General features: G+C 41.3%; 1 protein-coding gene and 1 non-coding gene across 2 annotated transcripts; both read left to right on the forward strand.

The window, feature by feature from the left end:
• The first annotated feature begins 70 nt into the window (after positions 1-70).
• QTRT2 (queuine tRNA-ribosyltransferase accessory subunit 2) lies at positions 71-25,182 on the forward strand. Its single transcript, XM_046659793.1, has 9 exons — positions 71-157; positions 6,992-7,212; positions 7,989-8,044; positions 9,933-10,009; positions 11,598-11,810; positions 16,315-16,514; positions 18,902-19,053; positions 21,033-21,150; positions 23,067-25,182. The coding sequence occupies exons 2-9, from the start codon at positions 7,013-7,015 to the stop codon at positions 23,296-23,298; spliced, it is 1,248 nt and encodes a 415-aa protein (XP_046515749.1). The 5' UTR covers positions 71-157; positions 6,992-7,012; the 3' UTR covers positions 23,299-25,182.
• Positions 5,037-5,184, forward strand: LOC124238793 (small nucleolar RNA SNORA57). The gene has a single exon (XR_006888393.1). It is a non-coding gene; the product is annotated as a small nucleolar RNA SNORA57 (small nucleolar RNA).
• Positions 25,183-26,106: the final 924 nt, after the last annotated feature.

The raw sequence follows: 26,106 nt of genomic DNA on the forward strand, positions 1-26,106 counted from the left end.
CTTTTTACTGGCGCCCAGTGATGACGTACTGCTCCCTGATTGGCTCTGAATCCGAGGCGGTGTTTTAGGGGCCGAGATTTTCCGCTAGCCGGACATGTGGTAGCGAACGGCGAGGAGTTTAAGGGGTCTCAAGGCAAAAAGGTTGAGAGGTTTGCAGGTAAGTCCCCCCTTTCCCTGATGGTGTGGGGGCTGCTGAGGGGGAAGAATCGCGTCGCACCCACACGCTTCCTGATTGTGTTGCAGTAACTGTAATTGTACGCCTGCTGTGTCTCTCCTTCCCTTTTCTGGGTGTCGTGGTGGATCTTGGCTTCCCTAAGTCCAGGTTCTCCCAAATCGTGTGAGCTCTGCGTCTCTGAGAGAAGAGGGCTTCCTTTCGACTGGCCTCTGCTCAAGGATCAAGTTCTCAGCTGGAAGTTTTTTTAAGACTGCCCGGAATGTTAGGGAGGGATGGAACGATCTCCAATCACTAAGCTAAGCGCTTCGCGAGGTCTGGGGCCCCTGGAGGTGGTCATGGAGTGAAGATAAATGCATCCTTATTGATTGAGGCTGGTTATTCCCGAGGACAGTCCATTCTGAATACATGCGTTCAAAAGTCAGAGTGAAGATTTAGAGCAGGAGCTTCGGACCCAGCTACTTTTGTGCTTGTATGACCTTAGGCAACTCATTTAAGTAATTCTCAGACCCTTGATTTACTCATCGGCAGAATTGGGATGATAGTACCTAAATCATTGGAGTTGTGGTAACGATGAAAAATCAGTGTATGTATAGCGCTCTCCCCGGAAACGTAAATTAAAGTGGACTTGAGATTGGTGAAAATGAGATAGGGAAGCCGTACCCTCAGACTATTCTAGAGATCGTGGGACCCGCTCCATAACCTGAATGTCCATCAGAAGGGTGATGGTTGAGTAAATTGGGTTACATCCAAACTATGCAATATCGTGACGCACTTATTTTAAAAGGGTAAGTTAGCTCTGTGTCTCCTCTTCAGGAAAGATATCTCTTGTGTATTCTTGGGAAAAAAGCAAATTGCAGAGATGTGCATGCAGCATAGTATATTTACATTTTTCATTAAAAAAAAAAAATCCCTTCCCATGTACAGGTGTGTTTAAATGTTTCTATGAGTATGGAGAAAGGTTGTTGTAGAGGCTGGGAGGATGGATAGAGGCAGAGAGGGAGATAAGGGAAAACAAGAACAATAATAACACTATAACAAAATGGAAAATCTGACTATAAAATTATATCTTAACATTACAGTTAATATGTAAACGTTAAGTATGCTTATGGACAAGATGGGACTTCTAATAGGCTACCAGCCTACTGGAATACAGCCTCTAAAGCCCCACTTCTATGATTTTAGTCCTGGCTCTGCCACTTCTCAACTGGTGACTTTATTAGCCTCAGTTTTCTCATCTGTAAAATGCACATAATCATAGCATCTGTCTTATGGGGTTGATATTATGATACATATTAGCAGAGTTAATATGTAAAGAACGGTACTTGATTCATAGTAAATGCCCAACGAATGTTAGTTTCTACAGTTGTCGTTATGTCTTTAAATAGGTGAAATTAACTTTTATTGTGATTACTGACATATTTGGACTTAATTCTGCCATCTTATTTTGTATTTTCTATTTTCGATGTGGTTTTTGGTCTCTTTTCCTCTCTCTTGCCTTTTATTGTATTAAACAATTTTTCTTTATCCTTCCCCACCGCTCGCCAACAAGTTTGGAAATTATGCATTCTGTCATTAATCTTTTAATGGTTACTTTAAAATTTTTAGTACACATGCTTAACAAAGTTTAACATTATTATCTCTCTCCTCCTGCCAAATAGTGTAAGCATTTTAGAGCACTCTGCCTTCGAATAGTCTCCTTCTCATCTTCTGTTACTGTTTTCTAGAATTTTATTTTATTTATTGTTTTTTAAAGATTTTTTATTTTTCCTTTTTCTCCCCAAAGCCCCCCAGTACATAGTTGTGTATTTTTAGTTGTGGGTCCTTCTAGTTGTGGCATGTGGGATGCCGCCTCAGCATGGCCTGATGAGCGGTGCCGTGTCCATGTCCAGGATCCAAACCAGCGAAACCCCGAGCCGCTGAAGCAGAGCTCGTGAACTTAACTGCTCGGCCACAGGGCTGGCCCCTGTTTTCTAGAATTTTAGAGTCCATCATTTCTCTGTGTCTTTCTGAGTCAGCTCAGTGCACCATATTGTTTAGAAGTCCCTCGGACTTTTTTCTATGCATATACAAACATTGGAGAGTGTGTGTGTGTCTTTATAAATATACATATACAGTTTTTCTTTCACAAAAAATATGTTCACCTAAGCTTGCTCTTTTCCCTTAGCATACTGTGGTCATCTTTCCATGACAGTTTGTAAAGAATACATCAAAGAAGCATCTAACAATCCCTTCTCTCTGGAGGGAGCAGTGGGGGGAGAAGTGTGTAGCACTGGAGGTGTCAGGACAGGTACAGTGCTGCCAGAGGTGCGCGGCATCTTTGTTAGCCCTTGTAAAGGCACAGATCCACTGGTGGCCTGTCACTTGTCCTTAAAGTGATAAGGGTTTTTCTATTAACCATTCATTTCCAAATGGCTTTCCTAATGATTTTTCCTTAAGTCTTTCCCAGGAACCCTGTTTGTAGAAGTGAAGTGTGAATGTATATTTGGAAAAACACAACACTAGAAACCTTAAAAGAAACTCACAGCGAGTGAAAGGGGAGCAGGTGGTGATGAAGGCAGATAAAAGCCAGTTGATATTTTAGAGACTGTTGGTTTGTTTCTTGAGAACTTTGCTTGGATTAGTACATTATGTCACTCCCAAAGCATGTTTTAAAAAATATGTACATGAATATGTGTATGTGTGTATTATATTTACATTACTCCATAATAAAAACTTTTGTATTTAAGCCCCTAGAAAAAAGGTGAAATTATAAAAACATTAACCATAAACTGAACAGTGAATGGGGAAGGAAAACTTGGTTCCTTTAGCTCTGGACAAAGTTGCATGTAGTTTGTTTTTTGTTTCTTTTTTTCTTTTTGAGGAAGATCAGCCCTGAGCTAACTACTGCCGGTCCTCCTTTTTTTCCTGAGGAAGTCTGGCCCTGAGCTAACACGTGTGCCTATCTTCCTCTACTTTATACGTGGGACGCCTACCACAGCATGGTGTGCCAAGGGGTGCCATGTCCTCACCCGGGATCCAAACCGGTGAACCCCGGTTTGTGCGCATTTAACTGCTGCACCACTGGGCCGGCCCCTGTTTTTTGTTTTTGTGAGGAAGATGGGCCCTGAGCTAACATCTGTTGCCAATCTTCCTCTTTTTGTTTGAGGAAGATTGTCACTGAGCTAACATCTGTGGCAGTCTTCGTCTATTTTATGTGGGATGCTTCCCAGCGTGGCTTGACAAGCGATGGTGAGTCACGTCCAGGATCCGAACCTGCGAACCCTGGGCTGCCGAAGCAGAGCACGCCAGCTTAACCACTGCACCACAGGGCTGGCCCCCTGCATGTTATTTTATTTTATTTTATTTTTTTAACTCTTTATTAAGATTGTGCATGTTTTTTTTTTAAATGTTGGTTTCCAGCTGAAGTGCCTTCTCTGATGCATTCTTTAGATTGCTTAATATACTTATCCTTGCAATACAGAGAATCACTGATAGCAGCAGTTTATCTGTTACATTACTTTTTCTTAAACACAGTCATCTACTTTTCCTTGCTTACTTTTTCCTTTGGTGACATGTTGATTTACTGTGATTAGGGTGGGACTCTTAACAAGGCCCCAACAGCAGAATGTGAGTATATAGCATCAGAGTCCTACACTGTGGACAGAGCTGGCTGGGTCGTTCTCTTCAGCTGATCTAGTGGCTTCAGTATACCCATGCTAAGCTAAGGATTTTGAATTTCATCTTTAAAGGTATGGAGATGAAACTTTTGTGCATTGTGTCATGAGAGAACCCACCTCTGCATCTAAGAACATAGTGGCTGATGTCCTCTAGAGCTACCAAGGACCTATGATGACAGACCTTGGGTTAAAAATGAAGAATTCTATTTCTTCAATTAAGGAGAAAGTGGGAAGGGGCCATATGCATATACAAACGTGTTACTCAAAGCACTGGCGTCTTGGCAGGAGATCCGGGTTCTAGACTGTCTATGATTAATCTTGCTTAGCCTCAGATTCATTATTGTAAAATGGCAGAGGGGACGACGATGTTCATGAAAAGTTCTCAGGCTGAAATCTCTGGTAGCCATGGTCAGACTCCGGTTTTCAGCATTTCTGAGGTCTCATGGCAATCATACATTACCTGGGAGTTAAACGGAGGTTTACTGCAGCATTGGGGTTTGCTGTTTTTACTTGGAATTGTGTTAAGTTGGCATGGAAAAGCAGGTTATCACCTGCTCATCAGAAGCTTTGATTGTCAGTCTTTTATGTTATTTATTAATAAACGGGAAAAATGAAAGCATAGGTTTGATGGGGAGAGATAATAATAATAAAAATTGGTAGCATCCTAGAATCCTAAACTTCATTTTTCAAACATATTAGTTTTATCCTATGAAGCCTCTTTCTACCTTTATATGAATTTAATTTAAAAAGTACAACTTGTGTGTACATTTAAGCTCTTTACAAAACTTAACTAGCTCAGATGAGACAGTATTTCCTCAGTAAAGGGAAGAACCAGCAAATTCTTGTCTCTAGCCCTTTCTGAGAAAGCTCCAGCCAATACAGGTCCTTCCATTCTCAGATGTGTGTGAGGGTAGGAACTGCGTAAGTTACTGCAGTGTGTAATAATCCTGGTCTGTTACGTTTTCATTAGTTCCTATCTATGTTTCAAAAACCTGTTATTCTGTATTTGTTTGATTTCAGTATTGAGTCAGACTAACAGGTGTTGATTCGTTAACTTTAAAGAGCATTTCTCATCTTTGTGCTTCCCCCGCTCCAGTTACCCGGAACTTACATGGCAAAATGCAGGCTTTAACTTTCCTACAAATGGCTTCAGAGCTCTGTTAGTTTAAAATAGATTTTTATCACTTAAAATCAGAAGGTTATATGCTCCTTTTCTTGGCGGGGATCAGGCATGCATCCCGGTCCCCATAATGTATGGAGGCAGAGGGAAAGGGCTCCAGCCGTCTCGGCGTTGTGTCTTCAGTGCTGGTGGCTTCCAGTGCGCCGCTTCTATCCTCAAGCACCAGGACATGGGGGAATAAAAAAATCAGAAAGTTATGTGTATTATCTGATAAATCAATGAGGAATATGATTGTGTAAAGTAATGACTCATATTTTCTCAAGTACATCCTTATTAGCCTGTAACTATGTTAGTATAATTTTTTGGTATAAACTTTCTTTTAACAGTTTTTTGGTTTTTTTGTTTTTCTTTGGTGAGGAAGATTGGCTCTGAGCTAACATCTGTGCCAGTCTTCCTCTATTTCATATGTGGGATGCCTCCATGGCATGGCTGATGAGTGGAGTAGGTCTGTGCCTAGGATCCAAACCTGCAAACCCAGGGGCTGCCAAAGCAGAGCACATGGAACTTTAGCCACTTGGCCATGGGGCCGGCCCCTATTTTAACAGTTTTAATGTGTACTAGAGCTTTTAAAAAAAATAGCTGTTATATTACTCTTTGTTAAAACGTAACTTTTTTCCCTTAATAGTCTGCATTTCTGTGAGTTACAGTGATATTTATTCTTATGTCGATCTTTGTGATAACTTGAAATAGCAAAGTTAGAGTCAGATAAAATTGACGAGGCTTTCCTCAAATATTTATACTATTTTTTATAATTCACGTTTAACATGAAATCTCCTATTGACTATACAGAAAGTAGTTATTCTTATTCTAAAATTCTACAGATGTATTGACAGTTTTATTTCAGTATAAGAATTTATGACTCCCCAGAAAGTAACATTCGCCTTTCTAAATATTTTTAAGCTAATGATAGATAATGCTTATTTGTTATCTTAAATAATGGTTGACTTTCAGTGTGGTAGAGTGTAATGCTTAAGAGGACAGGATCTGAGGTTGGAGACTCTCATAGCTGTAATAACTTGTCTACTAGTAAAACTGGGCCTAGCTCATTGGCAAGAATTCCAGAGGGTGTGATGCTCGCCGTAGAGATACTGGTATCTGTAAAATGCTGGTAAGCCAGGACATTTTGCAAATTATCTATCATGCCTGGTTACCAAGTTTGTAGTGCATTTTAAGAAGTGGAGCCCAGGATTTGCTTCACTGAATAGTAATTAACAGCATCCAACAAAGAAATTGATAATGTTTTCTGATTTTTTCCCCTGGGTGTCTATGGAAGTTAGAAACGATACCTTTATTTTTTTCTTTTAGCAAATATTTTTCCTTCCCTATTATAAAAATAACGCTAAATTGCTTATGAATTAAATGTATGCTCCACACAGTTTCTCACCTTTATTTGGACACCCTAAAAGAAAAATTGGAAAATAATCCCACCTCTCAGAAATAACCTATTTATCTTTTGATGTGTATTCTTTCATGTATATTAATGAACACCAGAATGCTGTTTTGGAACCTGTTTTCTTCATTTAACTACATATTAGGAAAAATTGCTGTGTTGTCTAGTAATCTCTTGAATTAGAGAAAGAAAAAATGGATCAAATCAGTAATCAATATTTCCTGAGCAGTGTCACCTTTCTCTATAGACGTTTTCAAGGCTGAGAGCGAACCTTGGCTCCACAGCACTCTGTGCATGCTAGGTCTTTACTTTCGTCCTTCTGTTGGTTTGGTTTTCATCAGCTCTCACAAAACTTCCATGCCTGAATTTAAATGTGGTTGATGTCATCTTATTGCTCTGGGACTTTGGCGAAGGTGTCTTATTCTCTCTGTGTCTTTTCCCATTTCCTATTCCTGATTTCTAAAAAAATCCTAGACTGGAGGTAGTAATAAACATGCTATCATTAATTTTTTGGTAGGTTGCTTTCTTTGCAAAATGTTTAGCCTTTAGATGTCATGGAACTCCTGAATTTAATGCTCTTTTCTTATCAGGACCTAGAGGAATCCCATAGGATGAAGCTGAGTCTGACCAAGGTAGTTAATGGCTGTCGCCTAGGAAAAATAAAAAACCTAGGCAAAACGGGGGACCGCACCATGGATGTTCCAGGCTGCCTTCTGTACACCAAGACTGGCTCTGCTCCCCACCTGACCCCTCACACACTGCATAATATCCATAAGGTTCCTGCCATGGCTCAGCTTACACTGTCATCGCTGTAAGTATTAGACCCGATCATTCAAGTGTCAACTCTGGCAGCAGCTTAATTACCTTAATAAGGTGCAGTAAAGAGAAAGACTTTTTTGCTTATATGTACAAAATTTGTAGATTTTTAGGATGAAATCAGAAGAGAGAGATCACATATTACACATCCTCTGGGCCTAATCTGTAAACCGCTGGCCAGACCTAGGTGTTAGAGCTGCTTCACTTTTCCTCTGAACCCACAGTTCCGTACTGCCCTCATTCCACTGCTCCCAGGGTGACAGGGCAGGGAGTGCTCCGTGTGAGCTAAACTTGGAGCCTCAGGGCTGTCTTCATGCACTAACCTCAAAGTTTTCTCTGTCTCTGCAGATGTACTTGCTAGTATGGCTTTATGGAAACAGCTAATGGAGTTAGATCATTTTGTGTAGTGTATATACCGCTTTATCATTAATTCAAGAATGTGCTCTATGATCAAATAATTCTGCAGTGTTTTGTAAATAACAGTGGTTTTTAAAGGGGCAGGGGAAAGAAGAAAATCCGAGTATTCTGAAGCAGTTGATCTTGGCCAGTTTGTCTTCTCACAGAACCACTTGCAAACTGAAGAGGTCTCCTCTGGCTAATGAACTCAGCCTAGTGAGTTGGGACTCTTGAATAGTGGTGTACTTTGTGTTCAAGACTCTGTTCATTGTCGTGTGGCTTGTTTGGCGGGGGAGGAGAGGGCTTCAGTTGTTGTATAGAGTATCTGTAGGATGATTCATTGTTATGTTACGCATTTTTCTGTTTTGCTTACAGGGCAGAACATCATGAAGTCTTGGCAGAATATAAGGAAGGAGTTGGAAAGTTTATAGGTAAAAATGAAGTTATTTGTGTGTGCCTTGTGATGTGTTAATTTGGAGTTTGGAGGTTCTGTTCATTCTTTGATCTTTCATTCATATGTTTACTTATTTATTAATTTAATAAGCATTTACTGAGCATCTAAGATGAATAGAAACAGTTGCTGCCCTCATGGAACTCAGAGCCTGGTTGGGATAAAGAGAAACAGGTGATTCTAGTGGAGTGTGGTGACTGCATTTGCAGGATTAGGGATAGGTACCTGTATCATGAGAGCCAGAGGGAGGAGCATGCACCCTGCTGTAGGGCACATGTGGAAGGAGGTCAGAAGCAGGAAAGGATTCTTTTTTTTTTTTCCTGAGGAAGATTGTCACTGAGCAAACATCTGTGCCAGTCTTCCTCTATTTTACGTGGGGTGCCACCACAGTGTGGCTTGACGAGTGGAGCTGGGTCTGCACCCGGGATCCAGACCTGTGAACGCCAGGCTGCTGAAGCAGAGCACACGAACTTACCCATTATGCCACTGGGCTGGCCCCCAAGAAAGGATGCTTGAGAGAGAAGATGAGGGGGCCCCTTAGTTGGCTCAAGGAAGAATGGGAGTTAGCCAGGTCAGGAGGTGGGCACACTGTGGTGGTAGACAGGTCTGGGCACACACTCTGGGCTTGGAGCAGAGACCCAGCAGTGAGCAACTGCATGGGACATAGCTAAGATCCAAGGCAGTCTTGTCATGTTTGAGCCCAAAACATAAGACAGAGGATGAGAGTTTATATACACCCACAATCTGATATGTTAATGTTATCTTTTTTCCGGAAATAGGATTTTAAATGCAGATGTACATGTCTGTTTACTTATAGGAAAAGCTGAGCAGCGACAGCTCGACAGCCTGTTCTTCTGTCAGCCACTTTCTCCTGAAGCTTTTCCCCATATCCAGGACTCACTTAAGTGAATGAAATTCTGTTTCCCTTGGCTGTTTAGTCCTCTGCTTCTGAAGGAAATTGCATGATGACTTTATTGTCACAAGGCCTTGTGTTTCAGTAGAGGGATTTATGTAATATCTTTTTCCTTGATCTGAGACCAATTTTAATAACCAGCTTTAAAGTATACAAGCATATAATTAAGTGAAAGTAGCTAATATAAGCTTTCTGGAGATAATTGTAATAATTGAAATTGTGGAAAGTAAGGTGGAGAACTGCAGAGGTCTTTGTCTTTTTTTAATTTGCTTTTTTTTTGGTCTTTTTTTCAGTGAAATCCTATTTTTTTTCTTATGAAAATGCAGGGTAGCATATGAAATTTAAGCACATATGGTTTACTAAGCTTTTTTTTTGGATTTTTTTCTTTTAAAATAACTGTCTTTTTGACTAAAGAACCTAAGAAACTGTCATCTTGAATCAGTGAAATTACTGAAGATGTGGTCCATTTGCAGTATCCTACAGCTTCCCCGAAATTCTGCCCCTGGGGACCATGATGTGGGATGGCTTTATTATTAATGAGATTACCTTTTGACCACATCATTTCATCTTTCCAGTACCTAGTTCTCCTTGAGTGGTACCTAGAACGAACCTACTTGATATTAAATTCTTCTTCAAAGCAGATCAAGTAGCCAGCATGTCATTAAACACTTTCCTTGTATCTCATACTTTAAGATACACCTTTCCTTTGTAGCAACCCTCTGCATCGTTAGACATGAACCTTTGCGTTTAATTCTTCTTTTAGATTAGTAAGCTTCAAAGTAATCTTTTCATTCATGTTGACAGGTGTCCTGTGATTCTAAGATCAGGTACGAGCAATTTATTGTTTCCAGCGTTGGTTTATCCAGCAGTACCAATTAGGAAGCTGCTCTCTGTTACAACACAGTGTCATTGTTGATGTCAGTGTTTCCAGGGGTTCTTTTTTATGTTTACACAGGCATGCCGGAATCGCTTTTATACTGCTCCCTGCACGATCCAGTCAGCCCCTGCCCAGCTGGTTATGTAACAAACAAGGTGTGTTCGCAGAAGGGCCTCCAGGCCACAGCTTTGTCCCAGGGAGTCAGCCTGTTGTATCCCTCAGCTGCTAGGATCCCACTGCCTGGGATGCTGGCCCATTCCTGACCCCTTTATGCTTCTCTTTATTTCCATGAATATGGTGGGATGGGGTGGTTACAGGAGTTAGGGCAGGGCTGCCTGAGGATGGGGTTAAGGTAAGGAATACGTCCTCAGCTTTTTCATTGTTGCAAAAATTTTGGGGGTGGAGAAGGGTCAAGTACATGCCCAAAAAAGAAGTTGCTATGATGGTAGAAAACACTCATCTTCTGATGCCGTGCTTTATTTGCAGTTTTAACAACCTCAGGAAGAGGGGGAAAATTGCTGATGAGAGTTATCACATGGATAACTATATATAGTAGAACCTCGGGATCATACTGCTTGCTTTTAGAACAGAATTTGAAATGGTTGGGTTCACAGCCAGAAATTTTAGCTAGTGGAGAACAGTATCAAAAGAACTTCATTAAAATTGTCACCTGGGATGTGGCCCATTGCATTGTCCCTGAGGACAGCTTTCTGGCAAGACTTCAGTGTATACCGCTCCTTACAAATGCAATTATTTTTCCTGCGCTCACTTTATTGTTGTCAACAATATCTATTAATCTTACTTAAGGTAACTGTTCTAAATTATTCTTCTGCTTTAAATTTCTTTTTATTTTGTAATTTGAATTCAAAAGAAAATATTTGACCTCAGTTATCTACCCCTTTTATGAGGGAGAGAGGATTCATTTAAACAGTGTTCTTATGCCAGAATAAAAGGACTGTATGTGGCCTCCCCGTCTATCTCCTTGTCAATCTCTTCTAAGAAGAGAGATGCTGTTGGGGAAGGAGTAACCAAAGGAACATATAGAGATTCTTGTGTACTGTGGAGTTTATGTCTTTGCACGTAATTCTGTATCTAACTCAACCTAGTAAATGCTTATTAAACAGGAATAATGTGTGAGGCCCTAGACTGCTTTTGGGACACAAACATGAACTGGAGTACCCTAGTCAGACAAATATACAATGGTGTGATAAGGGCTGTCTTTTCTATAAAAGAAAAAGTACAAATTGCTGAAAGAGCTTAGCAGAGTGAGTGAATGATTATGCCTAGGAAAGTTTGGGGAACATAGAGAAGATGATATTTGAACTCTCTGTCTTAGAGGATGTATAGTATTTTACCAGGCAAAGAAGGAGGGGAAGAGCATTTCAGTCAAAAAGAACGATGCGGACAAAGGCGGGAGAATCAGCCTGTGATGTATTCAGGAACAGCTTGGATGGGGGACAATGGAAGACTGGGCTTCTGGAAAAATATAACAAGGAATTCTTGGGGGCTAGCTCAGAAGTTGGCTTGTATGGCCATTGAAGGATTCTCCATGACCTATAAGGTCCTTAGAGAATTTGGAATATACTATAGGACACCTCTTTTGTCCACCACGTCTAGGATATTGAATTGCCACTCTCTCTCCAGTTGTAGAGAAGAATTAAATTCAGAATTGCTTTATCATTTTGTTTTCTTTTTATTTTCACTTTGCTCTCACTAATTCCTCATCGTCTTGTTCCATGGCAGTCTGTGTCTGTGTGGGGTGTTGGAGGACGAGTAGAAATGACTGTTTCCAAGTTCATGGCAATTCAGCAGGCCCTTCAGCCCGACTGGTTCCAGTGCCTCTCAGATGGAGAGGCATCTTGTGCGGAAGCAACTTCCATAAAAAGAGCCAGGAAGTCTGTTGACCGATCGCTTCTCTTCCTGGATAATTGTCTGCGGCTACAGGAAGAGTCTGAGGTAAGGCTGTACCGCTCACTTGCTCACCACTCCTTTCTTTTTAAAGCTCTCGCTGATTTACATTCCATGATACCTCCTTTCCTGTCCTCCTCCTACTTCTTTGCTCCTCACTTCTTGGGCTCTTTCACACTCTCCTGGTTTTTTTTCTCCTGAGCCTTAAGTCTTACTGCTCTCTGGGATTCTGTCTTAGTCTCTCTTTTCATCCCACTCTATATGTTCTCCCTGGGCAGCCTCCTCTTAGTTTTAATTGCTGAATAATTCTAAAATTATATGTATAATCAAGATCATCCTGCTTAACTTCAGAATTACATAACTATAGGGTTTTAGCTAGGTTTTGTCGCTAGAGTATCCTTCCCGTGTACTCAAACTCAGAGGTAACTGAACTCAGTATCTTATTACCTCAGACCTGTTCTTCCTTTTGTTCTCCCTCAGTATTCTTGTCTCAGTTCATGGCAGCCACTAAGTTCTTCAGTCTAGAAATTCGAGTCTTTCAAGACTCCCTTTGCTATCCAGTTTAATATCTCATTGTTCACTCTTGTGCACTCCTCCTTGATTCCATCTCCCTAGAATCTGCCCCCCCTTCTTATCACCCCCTTAAGGCATAATAACCTCATCACCTCTTATACAGACAATTACCTTTTAATTATCCTCTCCTTCTCTGTTCTCATTTCTAACCAATCCATCTTCAGCCCGGTTCTCTGAGAGATCTTTGTGAAGTGCACATATGAACCTGTTGCTCACTTCCCTTAAAGAATTTCATGACTCTCCACTTCAGCTCTTACGTGGCATGGACAGCCTGCCGTGACCCGGCCTCTTCTGCGCCCAGCCCAGTGCCAGCTGCTTTCTCCTGTGGTTGGCACTCTGGCTCTTTGGAGTTATCTGAGTTCCCTGAGGCGTCATCCTGTTTCAGTCTGCTGTTCCTGTCCACAGACTTCCTCCTGGATTGGTTTTTCTTTTGTTTTCTATTTTTCTTTTTTCTTTTTTTAAGATTGGCACCTGAGCTAACAACTGTTACCAATCTTTTTTTTTCTTTCTGCTTTTTCTCCCCAAATCCCCCCAGTACATAGTTGTATATTTCACTTGTGGGTCCTTCTAGTTGTGGCACGTGGGATGCCGCCTTAGCATGGCCTGACAAGCGGTGCCATGTCTGCACCCAGGATCCGAACCAGTGAAGCCCTGGGCTGCCGAAGTAGAGCGCCTGAACTTAACCACTCAGCCACGGGGCCGGACCCTGGTTTTTCTTTTCTTATCTCCAGCCATATTCCTTCTCTTGCTTCCAAATCTGGCTCATTTCATTCCATTCATCATTCTAGGAAACTGTCCCTGACCCTTCCAGGAAGTTCTGTTCATCCTTTGCCACCTCTTTAATTTGTATGTAGCTGTATTATAGCCCCAATCATATGGTACTGCAATGATTTCCTTAGGTGTTCATCTTTATTAGATTGTGACCTCCTTAAGCTCAATTTCTGTGTCCTTTTTGTATCTTCATCATGTAGCAGAATGCCTGACACATAGTAAGCCCTCAGTAAATGCTTGCGGATGGTGAATCTTGATGATAGGGTGGGGAAGATGAAGTTGTAGCAGCAAACAAGGGATCCTGATAGCAGAGTTGATGAAGTTGGAAAAGGATGCATTCACTAACAGAGAGGGAGGAGGTAGGAGAACAGAAGATAGTGATCAAAGGGCAAAATTTCCATGTTGGGAGAATTCCCATGGAGTAATCCCAAGCCGTGATCTGGTCCCACTATGGCAAAGTGCATTCAGTTTGAGGAACATTGTTATTTTGCATTTACTAATAAAAATATAATTTGGCTAATAAAGTTAATGTACATGAAATAGAGGAAACTTAGTTGTCATTCTGAATAGAACTCTCAGTATCTGCAATGGGTGTCTGGGGGGGACATTGCTGTGGGTCTGAATTGTTAGCGTTGCTCACTAGCAATTGTTTTGAGCTGGTAATTATCCTTGTAGGACAAGTAGTGTCTGGATGAGTAGAAAGGAGGACAAGGACTATGACAGAGCATGATTATTAGAAAGGCCAGATGAGCCTCAAGTCCCTTTTCTGTGTTATGGTCAGCCTCACCATTTCACACTGTATCTGTTGGTCAAATGCTGGGGTGTCTCTCTGTAATCTGTAAGCTTATGCTATTGTCATGATATGATTACTAACAGCGCCCCCTTTTAGTCTTAAATGTGTTCCATTTTAGACAATTATATGATTGTACTTCTTACACCCATGAAAAGGAGTTTCCCAGACAGGGCTGTTTGTGCCAGTCATATAAAGGGGCAGGCCTGTATATCTGTCTGCTTGGTATGGCTGTATCCATCTTTTCCTTTTCCTATGATTCCTTCCCCTCCTATTCACTGAATCCTCTTATTCTGAATGTCCTTAAATATTGACGCTCCCCAAGGTTCTGTGGTTGGCTTTCTTTGCTTTTCCGTATATTCCCTAGGCCAGGGATGGCAAATGGGTTTCATCCCAGGGTGCTTGGAGCTGTGCCTGGGTGCAGCAGGAAGAGAGTAGTCTATTAGCCATGTCAGCCTTGGAAGGAGGATTGGGGAGCATTGTGCCAGACATCTGCCATTCTAGCCTGGGCACCAGCATTTGTATCACACTTGTCCACAATTTTAAGCCCATATATTCAGTGGCTGAATTTCTACGTCCTCTGATACCTCAAACACAGAATACACAAAACAGAATAATCATCTTGCCTCAACCTCCACTGTTTTTCTAGGATTCTCTGTCTTTTCTCACCCTCTCCCTGGACTTCCCAAACAGGAGCCAGGAGGCATCCTAGACTGTCTGCATCCTCTCCTCGGATGACTAATCAGTCAAGGTGTGTTGCTTGTCCCTCCTGATGAGCTTTCCAATCCTATGCCTCCTCTCCACCCCACTGCCCGTGCCTTAGTCCACATCCTCTTCATCTTTTCCCTGGGTTGGTAAAGTTGTCTCCTACCCCATCCTTTAGACATCTTCACCCTTAATTCATTCTCCACGCAACATCCCAGGTGTTCTTTCTGGAGAATAGTCTGTGTCCCTCCTGCTTTACCTAAGAAGAGGAATTCCTTCTTCACAGCCTGCCAGGCTCCCTCCCCATTCCTCTCTTCTACTAGAGAGCCACTGTGGATTTGTGTATTTCCTTGCAAACCTTGTTTTTTACAGTCACATACACATAATTATTACATATATATGCATCTCTATATGTGGTTTTTATTACATGAATGTGATCATATGGTGAGAAATTTCTTGGGTTTTTTTAACAGTATCTTCAAACTCTTTCCCTGTCAATGATATATAACTCTTATCTGCTGCATTCTTTTTAAAATAGCTGCAGAGGAAACCAAACTATGAATATATCATATTTTGTTTAAGCCTTTACTCCTGATGGATATTTGGGTTGTTTCTAGTTTTTCAGTAATCTAAACATCTTTGTAAACATACCTTGGTGCATATGAGTGAATATATTTGCGGGAGATTTCTTAGAAGTAGAATTTTAGGATATAAAGATAAAAGCATTGGCATTTTAAGTCTTCTCTACTTGCCCTGCCATGCGGCTGATCTAATTTTCAGTCTCTAGTTGTCATTTCACCGATACTTTCACCTCCACTGTGTCGCTGTCTTTTTTTGTCGATGTGATGGGCAAAAATGGTATCTAATTGTTTCCAATTTGCATTTCCTTACTAGTGAGGTTTAGTTAGCTCTCCATATGTCCAGAGGACATTCACATTTGTTTTTCTGAAGTTCATATTCACATATCTGCCTAGATTTTTATGGAGTTTTCATTTCCTTAGAGGATATGTTGGAGCTCTTTCTATGGTATATTTACCTATTCCTCCAACGATTAAGTTCTCCTTTGCCTTTGTTGATGGTATATTTCACTGGAGAAGTTTTAATACTTTTGTGCTCAGATATGTCAGCCTTTTCCTGTAAGCTCTCAGTTGCTTAGAAATGCCTTCGTTATCCCAAGATTATAAAAATATTCTATATAGTCTTCTGATACTAGCATAACTGTATTTTTTATGTTTAGATCTTAGGGCCATGTGGAAAGTATTTTTGAGGATGGTGTGCAATGTAGTTTTTATTTTATTTTTTTCCAAATGGATAGTCAGTTGCCCCAAACAACCAGTTTCAAAGTTCCTAAAGTTGTCTCTAACTAAGAGACGTAGGTAGTCACTTAAACAAATTAAAACTGTTCCTTTCGTCCTTTCCCTCTTGTACCTGCTCAGTGTGGGTTTAATTTAATCTAACCTAAAGCATGACCACATGTGGGGATTGCCTCAGTTTCTCCTCAGTCTTTTCTGGCCTGTTTGGGTGGCTTTCAGATTGTGTTCTTTGGAGCCCTAAGGTTCTCAGGGAGGAGGGGCACCACCCTCCTGGTAGGCTTCAGCAGCAGCAGCTCGGCTGAGGTCTCGTCCGTCCGTCGGGCTTCTGTGTAAGGTTCCTTTAAACATAGGTCTCCGCTACTGGAAACAGTTAAAAGCGTTCGATCCTTTCTCGCCTTAGGCCCTTCAGAGAAGTACGATCATTGGAGTGATTGAAGGTGGAGATGTAATGGAGGAGAGGCTGCGGTCAGCACGAGAGACAGCCAAGCGGCCCGTAGGAGGCTTCCTTCTGGATGGCTTTCAAGGGGATCCCATGACCCTGGAGACTAGACTGCACTTACTGTCATCAGTCACTGCAGAGCTGCCGGAGGACAAACCGAGGCTAGTGTTCACTTGGGTGCAGGCCAAGCCTTGTGGGTGGCAGAGCAGGAGTGCTGGGGATTGTGTGTCATGCAGTCTACACGTGTGCATGTCTTTTGACGTTTCGATTATGTCCTTTCTGGGCTGAGTCTGCTGAGGCAGATGTAGGGGGAGTTTCCATCAAGGCTGTCCTGCCCTTGATTTCAGAATGTAGGCCAGAGGACGGTTGCCATGTGAATTAGTTTATTTGATTCTGATTATAAGTGAGGACAAGTGTTATACTATTTCCCCTCATTCTTGTGTCAAATACAAACTTTGTTCTTTATTCGTTAGAACGTGGTGCATGGGGACAGGTATATTTGATTTTAATCAGGTTGGCCTCTGGCCTTAATCAAGGGGAGTTGAGGACAGAGCTGGGCTGCGTAGTGGAATGAAGATGGGCCCTACTAATAAAGACCTTTAAGAAGTTCTTAGATTTGAGGTGGGGAGCAAGTGGTGTCACTTTTTTTTTTTTTTTTTAAATTGACAGGACTAGCAACACTAGAGTGGGGTTGGTTCTTTCCCTAAATCACAGGATTCTCACTATGTGCTAGTGAGAAGAGATGACCAGTAAGATTCAACACTAAAAATCCCACGTTTCTGAGTACGGCTAGTGTCTTATTAGACTACCCCATTTTTTCTTTTTTCTTTATTTAAGGAAAAGACTATTTTTTTATCCCACTTGGTGTAACTATTCATGCTTTTTTCCCTGCAGATATGTGATATCAGGCTTGATTATAAGGTGCTGCTTTATACCCCTTGGGCTGTTGGATAGTATATAGTATATGTAATTTTACCACTTTAAAAAAAATCCAGGTATAACTTAAAGTGTGTGAGTCTACAGCTCGGTGAGTGTATACGCTTGTGTAAACACCAGCCAGAACACGGTATTTTCATCACCCCAGCCATCATTTGCCCCTAAATTTTAACCCAGTTCTCTGTGTTCGTTGTTGCCCCTCCCATGCTTATTTCTCTGGTGCAGATGACAATTCCGCACTCGTATTTCTCGTCGTTTTCTGGACTTCTCTGAGTTAAGTGCTCACAGATGTCTGTTACGGGATTTGAAAGCTGGGATTGTTTTTCTTTCTGTAAGTGTGTAGAAATGCCAGCTTCAGTGGAAGAGGAGCTCTAAAACATTATGTTACTTGAAGGAAACTGTAGTCAGAAAAACCAGTAATTATTTAAGGGTTCTGGTTGTTTAATATTGCGTAAGCCTGTTTTTGGACTTCTTTTAGAAATCGAGAGTCGGTAACCTTTTCTCTGCTAGTTCATAAAAAGGACTGGGTAGAAAAACAAACCTGAAAAATAGCAGCCAGCCTGATCTAGTGCATCTCCCCAGCTCGTTTTAGCGGCAGAACCTGGTTGAGTAGTATTAACACTCTCGGAATGCCTTACCTGTTACCTCTGAAAATACCAGCTCATTCCACCATGCAGACTTTTTATTAATGGAGAAAATTGAAAGAAGCACAAAGAAAGCCAACTAGATTCTTTAGATTCTCTGGGCAGAGTTGAAATTCTGAGAGCAAGAGTTACTTTGTAAACGAACCTATGAAGAATACAGTAGATAAAAATGTCTTTCTTGAGCCAATTATACAAAAGAGTTATAGGGGCTGGCCTGGGGTTCATAGCTTCAGATCCCAGGCACGGACCTATGCACTGCTCATCAAGCCATGCTGTGGCAGTGTCCCACATACAAAGTAGAGGAAGATTGCCACAGATGTTAGCTCAAGGCCAGTGTTCCTCAAGCAAAAAGAGGACGATTGGCAGTAGATGTTAGCTCAGGGCCAATCTTCCTCACCAAAAAAATAAAAAATAAAAAATAAAAAAATAATTATGGGCAAAGTACAGTTAAAACATGGAAAGTATTTGAGGGGGAAATAAAACACACAGCTTTGTAGTCTTAAAAAATCTATGTGTTAGGTAGATAGGCTATAAAGTTCAATCTAAGACCAGGGAAGTTGGTCAGAAGGCATGAGGGGGGAAAGGAAACTAACCTTTATTGAACTTCTCTTTGGGGCCAGAAACTACACTATGTGCTTTTTCAAGTATCTCATTAATCCTCAGAACAATTCTGTGAGGTGTGTTTTATTGCTCTTGTTTTTAACATGAGAAAACTAAAACCCAAGAGAGGTTAAGAAACTTTCCCGAAGCAACACAGCAAGTAAATAAACGACAGAGCTGGGATTCTAGCCCAGGTCTCTCTGCCTCCAGAGCCCTGTGTTCTTTCCACCACACCTTGTTATCTGCTGCCTGACCTGCTGACATGATTGGTGGTTGTCAGTATTAGTACTTTTATTGCCCTCTGGAAAGACTCTGAGTTCATTCCTGGCGTTGACCTCATGTCCCTGTTCTTACTGTTATTTTTGCAGGCTCATCTGCAGTGTTAGCCGGCCAGATGAGGTGCTCGAGTGTATTGAGAGAGGAGTGGACTTATTTGAGAGTTTTTTCCCTTATCAAGTCACAGAGCGGGGCTGTGCCCTGACCTTCAGCTTTGATTACCAGCCGAATCCTGAGGAGACATGTAGGTCTTTTGAAGTTAATCTCTGTGTTATCCTTTCATTTCTTCTATTTCCTATTAATTTTTGGCTTGAGTCACAAGCCAGAAATATGTGCAGACTATAAAGCCAGCCTTTTATAAAGCGACATCTTTGTTCTTACCTGTCCGCCCTGGCATGTTGGCACACAAAACCAGGTACCTAATACTGTACACGGAGCTCATCAATATTAGGAAGTGATTTTGTAATGAGCAGAACCAAGAAAAACAAAACCTCTTCTATTAACAACCTGAAAAAAACTATTCCGAGTGAATAGTGATGAAAATCTAAGAAAAGACTACTTTTGAACTGCATGGTAAAAGTTAATTCGTTTTTTCACAAAGGGTTCTTGTCTGCTTTTTGCAAACCCCATGCTATTAAAATACAGGGAGCCTCACCTGCTCTGATCCCAGCGTTACTTTTACTTTTTTGGTGTTTTTTTTTAACACACTGAGATGTGAGAGCTGTTTTCCTCTGCTAGTATTGCCTTGAAGCCCTGCCATTTTCTTTGATTGTTTAGTTATTCAGAAGTCAAGAAAATCAGTTTCAGATTCTGACATTTAACTGGCAGCAGAAAAGGAACCTTCAGACGTGGGCTTTCCCTCCCTTGTCCTGCTGTCCTATGAACGCTTCCTCTGTCGCCGCCAACCTTAAATTTGAGTAGGGCCAGAGACTTCTTTAAAGGTTCATTTTATTCCCCACAAGTGATTAAAATTTCATTCAGAAGATGTTACACTTTTATAAAGCAACTTAACCATTAATCTAAATCGAATTACCTCTGAAAACAAATCGGGTGGATCAAATTTTACTGTCCTTTAGACAGACCAGAACATAATGTGTGTCGATAGGTGTACCATAAACACTTGATAAATGTTCATGACTTCATTTATAGGCTAAATTGTTTCTACCAAGGCACAGGTCACTGTTAGTCATTTCATACCATGAAGATACAGAACTCTACAAAGAACCTGCTATTGTGTTCTCTGGAATAAACAAGTTCCTTTTTTGGCCAGAGAAAGCCAGGTTTCTTCGTGATTAGGAAAACTGTGTGTGTATATAGTAAATTTGCCAATTACAAAGTGAAAATTCCAAAGGAATAAGTTGCCTAATACAGGCAGCAATTCCCCTAGTGACAAGGACTTTCCAGAAAGCCAGGGCTTTGTTCTGGTTTCTCACATCAGCATGCAAAATAATGGCAGCAAAATTATAACAGCCCTGTGCTCAATGCTCAGGTCACTTCTCTTTTTCCCTTGACCTGGACAAAATTACCTTCCTAGGACCGCCTGCCCTTTCTCCCTGGGCCAGCCCTGAGATTGTCAGTACTCATTCCCGGCGATACTTCTGTTATTGGCCCTGTTCAAGGCAGCTGGTTCTTTGCGTAGTAACTGGCGTTTCTCTTGCAGTTCCAGGAATGCTCTTTCTTAAAGCAAAGCGTTCAAGGGAACATTTAATTCTAGATAATCTGAGTTCCCTGGAGGGCCAGAGTCTCCGTACAGAATACATCAATTCTACTTTTAATCTAGTTGGAACATAGGCAGTTACAAAACCCAATTAATTTGCGTGTACATTATGATGAGACATAGCTCCAACACACACACACACACACACACACACACACACACACACACACACACACATTTATTCTCTCCCTCTTTCTCAGAACATACACACCCCCCAACCAGCTTTTTAAAAATCATCCCTTGACAGTAAGATTATATGTTATATACTTGTAACCATAATTTGCTTAGATGTTGAATCTCCAAGTTTTGATATTATAGATAGTAAGTCAGTGATGCTCTTGGTACATATTGCTATTTCTCTTTACGTGTGTCATTTCCTTAGGATAAATTCTCAGGAGTGGAATTACAAGGTCAAAGGGCATGAAGTAGTAACTAAAATAAAATTCTCCCAAAGGCCGCTCTTTATCTGATCTTCATTCAAGACTTTTTATTGGTTTCTCCTTCAGTGTTACAACAAAATGGGACACAGGAAGAAATAAAATATGTGCATCAAACAAAGAAAATTAAAACAACTGGTTGCAACCAGGAAATGACATCTTTTGAAATTAATCTGAAGGAAAAGAAGTAAGGAATTTTCTTAAGTTTGGATTTTGATTTTCTGACTTTTTAATTTCAGTCTCTTTTAAAAGTTTATGCAACTCTTCTCTTTTCCGTTTATGACTTCATATCATATTTATAGTTGGGTATTATTTAGACCTTCTCAAATTCAGTTCTAGAAAAACTCCTTTTTTTCTACAAATAAATTTGTGTACTTTGTCTTATCAGAAAACTGAGGCTGGCTAACTATTGTTTTAGAAGAGCTGTCAGAAAGATTAGACCAAATTCATCGTTGGGTGTCATTTACTCCTTCCAATTACTTAACTTAAATAACGACAGAGCAAAATAAAGATTTCGAGATAAAACACAACAAAATTTTTAAATTTTAAGGAACTTAAGTCATCTTGGTTGTATACAGATTATAAATCTTTAATAAAATATTTGCCTCTATGAAGAATGAAGTAAGATATCTTGTAACTCTGTATTTGGCCAAAAGTGGTAATAAGCAGTGAGCCAGAGAGCGGTTTTTCTGAGTGCGGTGCACTCACTTTAGTGCTGGGGTGTGTTTGCTCTTATGTAAAGGGATGTTCTAGGGATTCAGACTTTTTTATGTCTATCTAGGAATAGGATAGACTTGAAAAGTTGTGAAAGATATGAAATTCCTAGTTCTCATCTATATTTTCTAGGGGCTTCTTGATTGAAGGTTTGAAGTCATGATGTTTACCACATTTACTTTCTTGAAAAATAGCCAGGGAGATTCATTTCTGTTTTTAAAATTCTAGGGTAAATAAATGGTTCCTACTGAAGTTCCCTTTACATTATAGATTGAATTGGAAATTGTAGTATTCTTATTATCAGTGCTAGACTTGAGGTCTTGGAGATTTGGAATTCGGATCCTGGCACTGCTCAAGACTTTGTGACCTTGGTCAAGTCATTTAACTTCTGTTTAATAGCTGATCAGAGGTAACACATATATTAGTGCTTAGTATGTGCCCAGCCATGTCCAAGCCCTTTACTATATTCACTCATTTGCTCCTTGCAGCAGTTCTATATGGTAGGCACATTATGGCCTTTATTACCATCACAGATGAGAAGACAAAGAGGGAGGGTGAGTGACTTGCCCCAGTGAGTTGTGAGCCAGGAATCAAAGCCAGGCATTGGGGCTCCAGAGCCCTCCCTCTCAACCCTCTTGGTAGTCTTCATTGGTAAGATGACAATAAAAATGCCCATCTCCAGGGGCTTGCAGAGATTAAATGAAATGGTGTATATAAAAGTGCTTTGTAGGGTTGGCCCGGTGGTGCAGCGGTTAAGTGCGCATGTTCCGCTTCTCGGTGGTGCAGGATTCACTGGTTCAGATCCCGGGTACCACTTGGCACACCGTGCTGTGGTAGGCGTCCCACGTATAAAGTAGAGGAAGATAGGCACGCGTGTTAGCTCAGGGCCAGTCTTCCTCAGCAAAAAGAGGAGGACTGGCAGCAGTTAGCCCAGGGCTAATCTTCCTCAAAAAAAAAAAAGAAAGTGCTTTGTAAACTGCAAAAAGCTGTGCGAGTAAAAGGTCGTACCGTGTCTTTTGATACTAGTGCTGGTGGCAAGTGGGAGAAAAGTGTCATTCATCAGAAGGGTGTTTCCTAACGTTGTGTGCCTTTACGGACGGACAGTGTGACTCATAAGACCCAGCATGAGGGAGGGACCACATGACTCTCTCGATGCTCCTTTGTAAGCCTCAGTCCAGGAGGTTCTGTCCGTCAGGGGAAGACCCCTCAGTCTCCTGACTCATTGTGCTCTGTTGACTTGGGACCACATTGCCATCTTAAGCAGGTGTCCGGCATTATGTTTACCAGCGATGTTATTAACTATTGGTTATGCAGCAGCAGAATAGATGGCTTAGGTTGTGGATTCCTTGCCTTCACTTTCTGAAATATCGTTGTAACTTCCTTTCTCAGGTACCAGGGGGACTTTGAGCCGCTCGTGAGAGGGTGTTCCTGTTACTGCTGTCAGAATCATACTCGTGCGTACATCCACCATCTGCTGGTGACCAACGAGCTGTTGGCTGGGGTCCTGCTTATGATGCACAACTTTGAACACTACTTTGGATTTTTCCATTCCATCCGGGAAGCGCTAAAAAATGACAGACTGGCACAGTTGAAAGAGCTCATCCGCAGGCAGGCATCTTGAGACCTGGCATACACAGTTTGACTCTTCACCTTGACCCTGTACACTGTTGTAATGTGGGAAGCAGAAAACATGAAATGATCTTAGCTTTAATCATTTACGTTTGAGAATAAGGTCTGCTCAAATAAGGAACTTCTGTACCAAACTCTGCCCGTGTGAGGCTCTAGAGGTTTCTTCTAAAGACTTCAATGACCTAGGTTGATCAGAAAGAATTGAACCTTTAATATTTCTATGCTAATTCTAATAAAGCTTTGTTTAGTCAAAGACAAAAGCTTTAGATGTGAAGGGACAGCCTTGAAGTGGGGGTGATGAGATTCTGAGGGTTTGCTGAGTTGGATTGGAGCTTCAAGGGAGAGGATTGGCCATGAGCAGCAAGACCTCTGTGGACACGTGCCTGTTGACTGGAGAAGGAATCTGGCTAATTCAAGAGTTTTCTTTATTTTAATCCTTATATTCTCAGGGACCCCTTTTGGACATTTCTGCCTTCCAAGCTGCCCTGGCAGTGCAATTCAATCAGAAATGGCTCTTGTGACTTAACCAGGCTCGCATCTCCATGGAATGTGGGGCTCTCACATTGCTCCTGTGATCACTTGGCCCAGGGCACACTCCTTCATTTGACCACATGGTCTATTTGTGGCTTGTCTCCCTAGAGCCAGTGCAGTTGCCTGTTAGGAGCCGAAAGTTTGCTGAGCTGCTTTCCTCTGGTTGTACAGATCCACTGTGGTCTGCCCTTCAGGCTCATTAATAGTTGAACCACATACTAACTAGTCCCATCACTGGGGCTACACATTCCACGTGTTCTCTTGGCCAGAGCCCTGGCCTGGCAATTAGAGGATCAGGTTTCAGTTCTACTCAGCTGTGACACCTGGGCAACTCACTTAACCTCTCCATAGCTGTTTCCTCCTGAATAAGTGGGGACAGGCACAGTGGATAGGACTGAATGGACTTCTAAGATTCCGTCTGGCTCTAATATTGGGAACAAAAAGTTTTAGATTAGAATCATAGCCTTCCCTGTGTCCTTATTTATTAATCATTCTTGGCCAGATAAAAAAATGCAGTGGTGCCAGGAGTCAGGCAACAGTACAGATATTTGAGAGTCTAAAAAGAGAGTTGGCCTGTGGACTTTGAAGTGGTTGGTGAATTGGCATCAGCAGATCTTAAGGCTGAGAAGACCCTCCAGATCATCTCTGATTCTCTGAGATTTTTCTGCTCTCACTAAAGCAGTGACATTTTTCTTGTTGGTGTGACAGGTGATTTTTATTTGTACTTTTCTGTAATTGTGAAGTTTTCTGTGAGAATACACATACATGCACACATACACACATAGTTTTTGTGAAAGCAACAGAACCAAAAAGATGCCTTTGTTTTGTTTGTAGGTGTATGAAATGTATTTATTTTACATTCTTGTGCCGTATTTTGCTGTTTGTTCATTTTAGTGGGCATTACTGAACATTGTTTTTAATTATGTGGTTACTGTATTTTTATGTGTTGGGTGCCCATTTACATGGTTTTTTTAAATTAATGGTTTAGGAATGTCCATGAGTTCCAAAATTCATGAATTCTGGAATTCATGGACATTCTTATAACCTCTCCTTCGTGACTGCCAAGGGTACTTATGAAATGCAGAGTTTCTGTTCTCAAGGATCTGACTGTTTTAAAATAAAATCTATTGGATTGGTCTTTTTCATAGGTTTATATTCCCAGTCAATGCCAAATCCATTGTTGGAGGAGTGTTAATAAGTATCCCAGAGTCCATATAAAATTTGTGAGTTTTATTTATGTTCAAAACACTGAAAATTCTGCCCAACATTGTCCATTTTTCTGGGTCTTTTTCTTATTAGCACATTTGAAAAAATGTGTCTTTAATGTAAATCAATTAAAGTCAATAGCCAATAAACAGTTTTAATTAAAGAAAGACTGTCTTGTTTCCTATAAATAGTAGTGAGTCTATTAAAACAAATATTAAATTTCCATAGTACCAGGAATGTTCTCCATTGGAAAAAAAATTTTTCTTCATTTCTTCCATCTGTAGTCATTGTTTTAAGTGCACTCGCACTACATGTGACATCCAAGAAGGAGATTCAGTGATGCACCTGTCTCTTTACGTCATATAATTAGGGGCCTGAAGCCCATGTTAGCACACAATAAAAATAATAATAGCCACAATCTATGGAGCATTTTTAATGTGCAAGGCACCTCAGTAAATGCTTTCCATACATATCTCATTGACCTTTCCAGCATGGCTGGGAGGTGTTACTATTATCTCTATGTTAAGAACTGAGCTTCAGGAAGGTTGAGTGGCTCACCTGAGGACCTACCTGGAATGTCTGAAGGTTGAGTAGTTTGCCCAAGGGCCTACCGCTAGTCAGTTCCCAGGTTAGACCTTAGCTCCATCTGGCTGAAACTCAGCAGTTAACCATTGCACTAAACATCCTCTTGTGACTTGCTCCTGGGTTGAAGGGGGTAAGGGAAGCAAGGACTGAACAGAGGGGCCTTGTGGCCCTGAGGCATAGGGTGCCCCTGGAGTTTTGCTGTAGCTGGGTCCTGGCTCCCACTCCTCCAATGGGGAATAGTGGCACTGGAACGTGCAGCCCATGGAACCCTGCCGGCACCTGTAGGTCTGTAGGTACTCTGTGAGTTGCCATTCCATGTCCCCGAATCCCTCCCCTCCCAGTGTGAGGACTGTAATCGCTCTGAATAGTGTTGAAAGGGTGTGGGTCTGTGATCAGTTAGAGTGGACGGGGGTAATCAATAGGAGTCCAAGGTTTCCTATATGCCTTGGGGGGGGGATACTTTATTGTTCTCTGGGAA

This window comes from Equus quagga, chromosome 4 (assembly GCF_021613505.1).
Source record: "Equus quagga isolate Etosha38 chromosome 4, UCLA_HA_Equagga_1.0, whole genome shotgun sequence".
In the NCBI taxonomy this organism is placed as follows: domain Eukaryota; kingdom Metazoa; phylum Chordata; class Mammalia; order Perissodactyla; family Equidae; genus Equus; species Equus quagga.

Excerpts from the sequence above, each read along its gene's own strand:
- QTRT2 (XM_046659793.1), top strand. The coding sequence starts at position 7,013 with ATGAAGCTGAGTCTGACCAAGGTAGTTAATGGCTGTCGCCTAGGAAAA. Across the intron at positions 8,045-9,932 it reads AGGAGTTGGAAAGTTTATAG|GCATGCCGGAATCGCTTTTA; the intron begins GTAAAAATGAAG and ends ATGTTTACACAG. Across the intron at positions 16,515-18,901 it reads CTGCCGGAGGACAAACCGAG|GCTCATCTGCAGTGTTAGCC; the intron begins GCTAGTGTTCAC and ends TTATTTTTGCAG.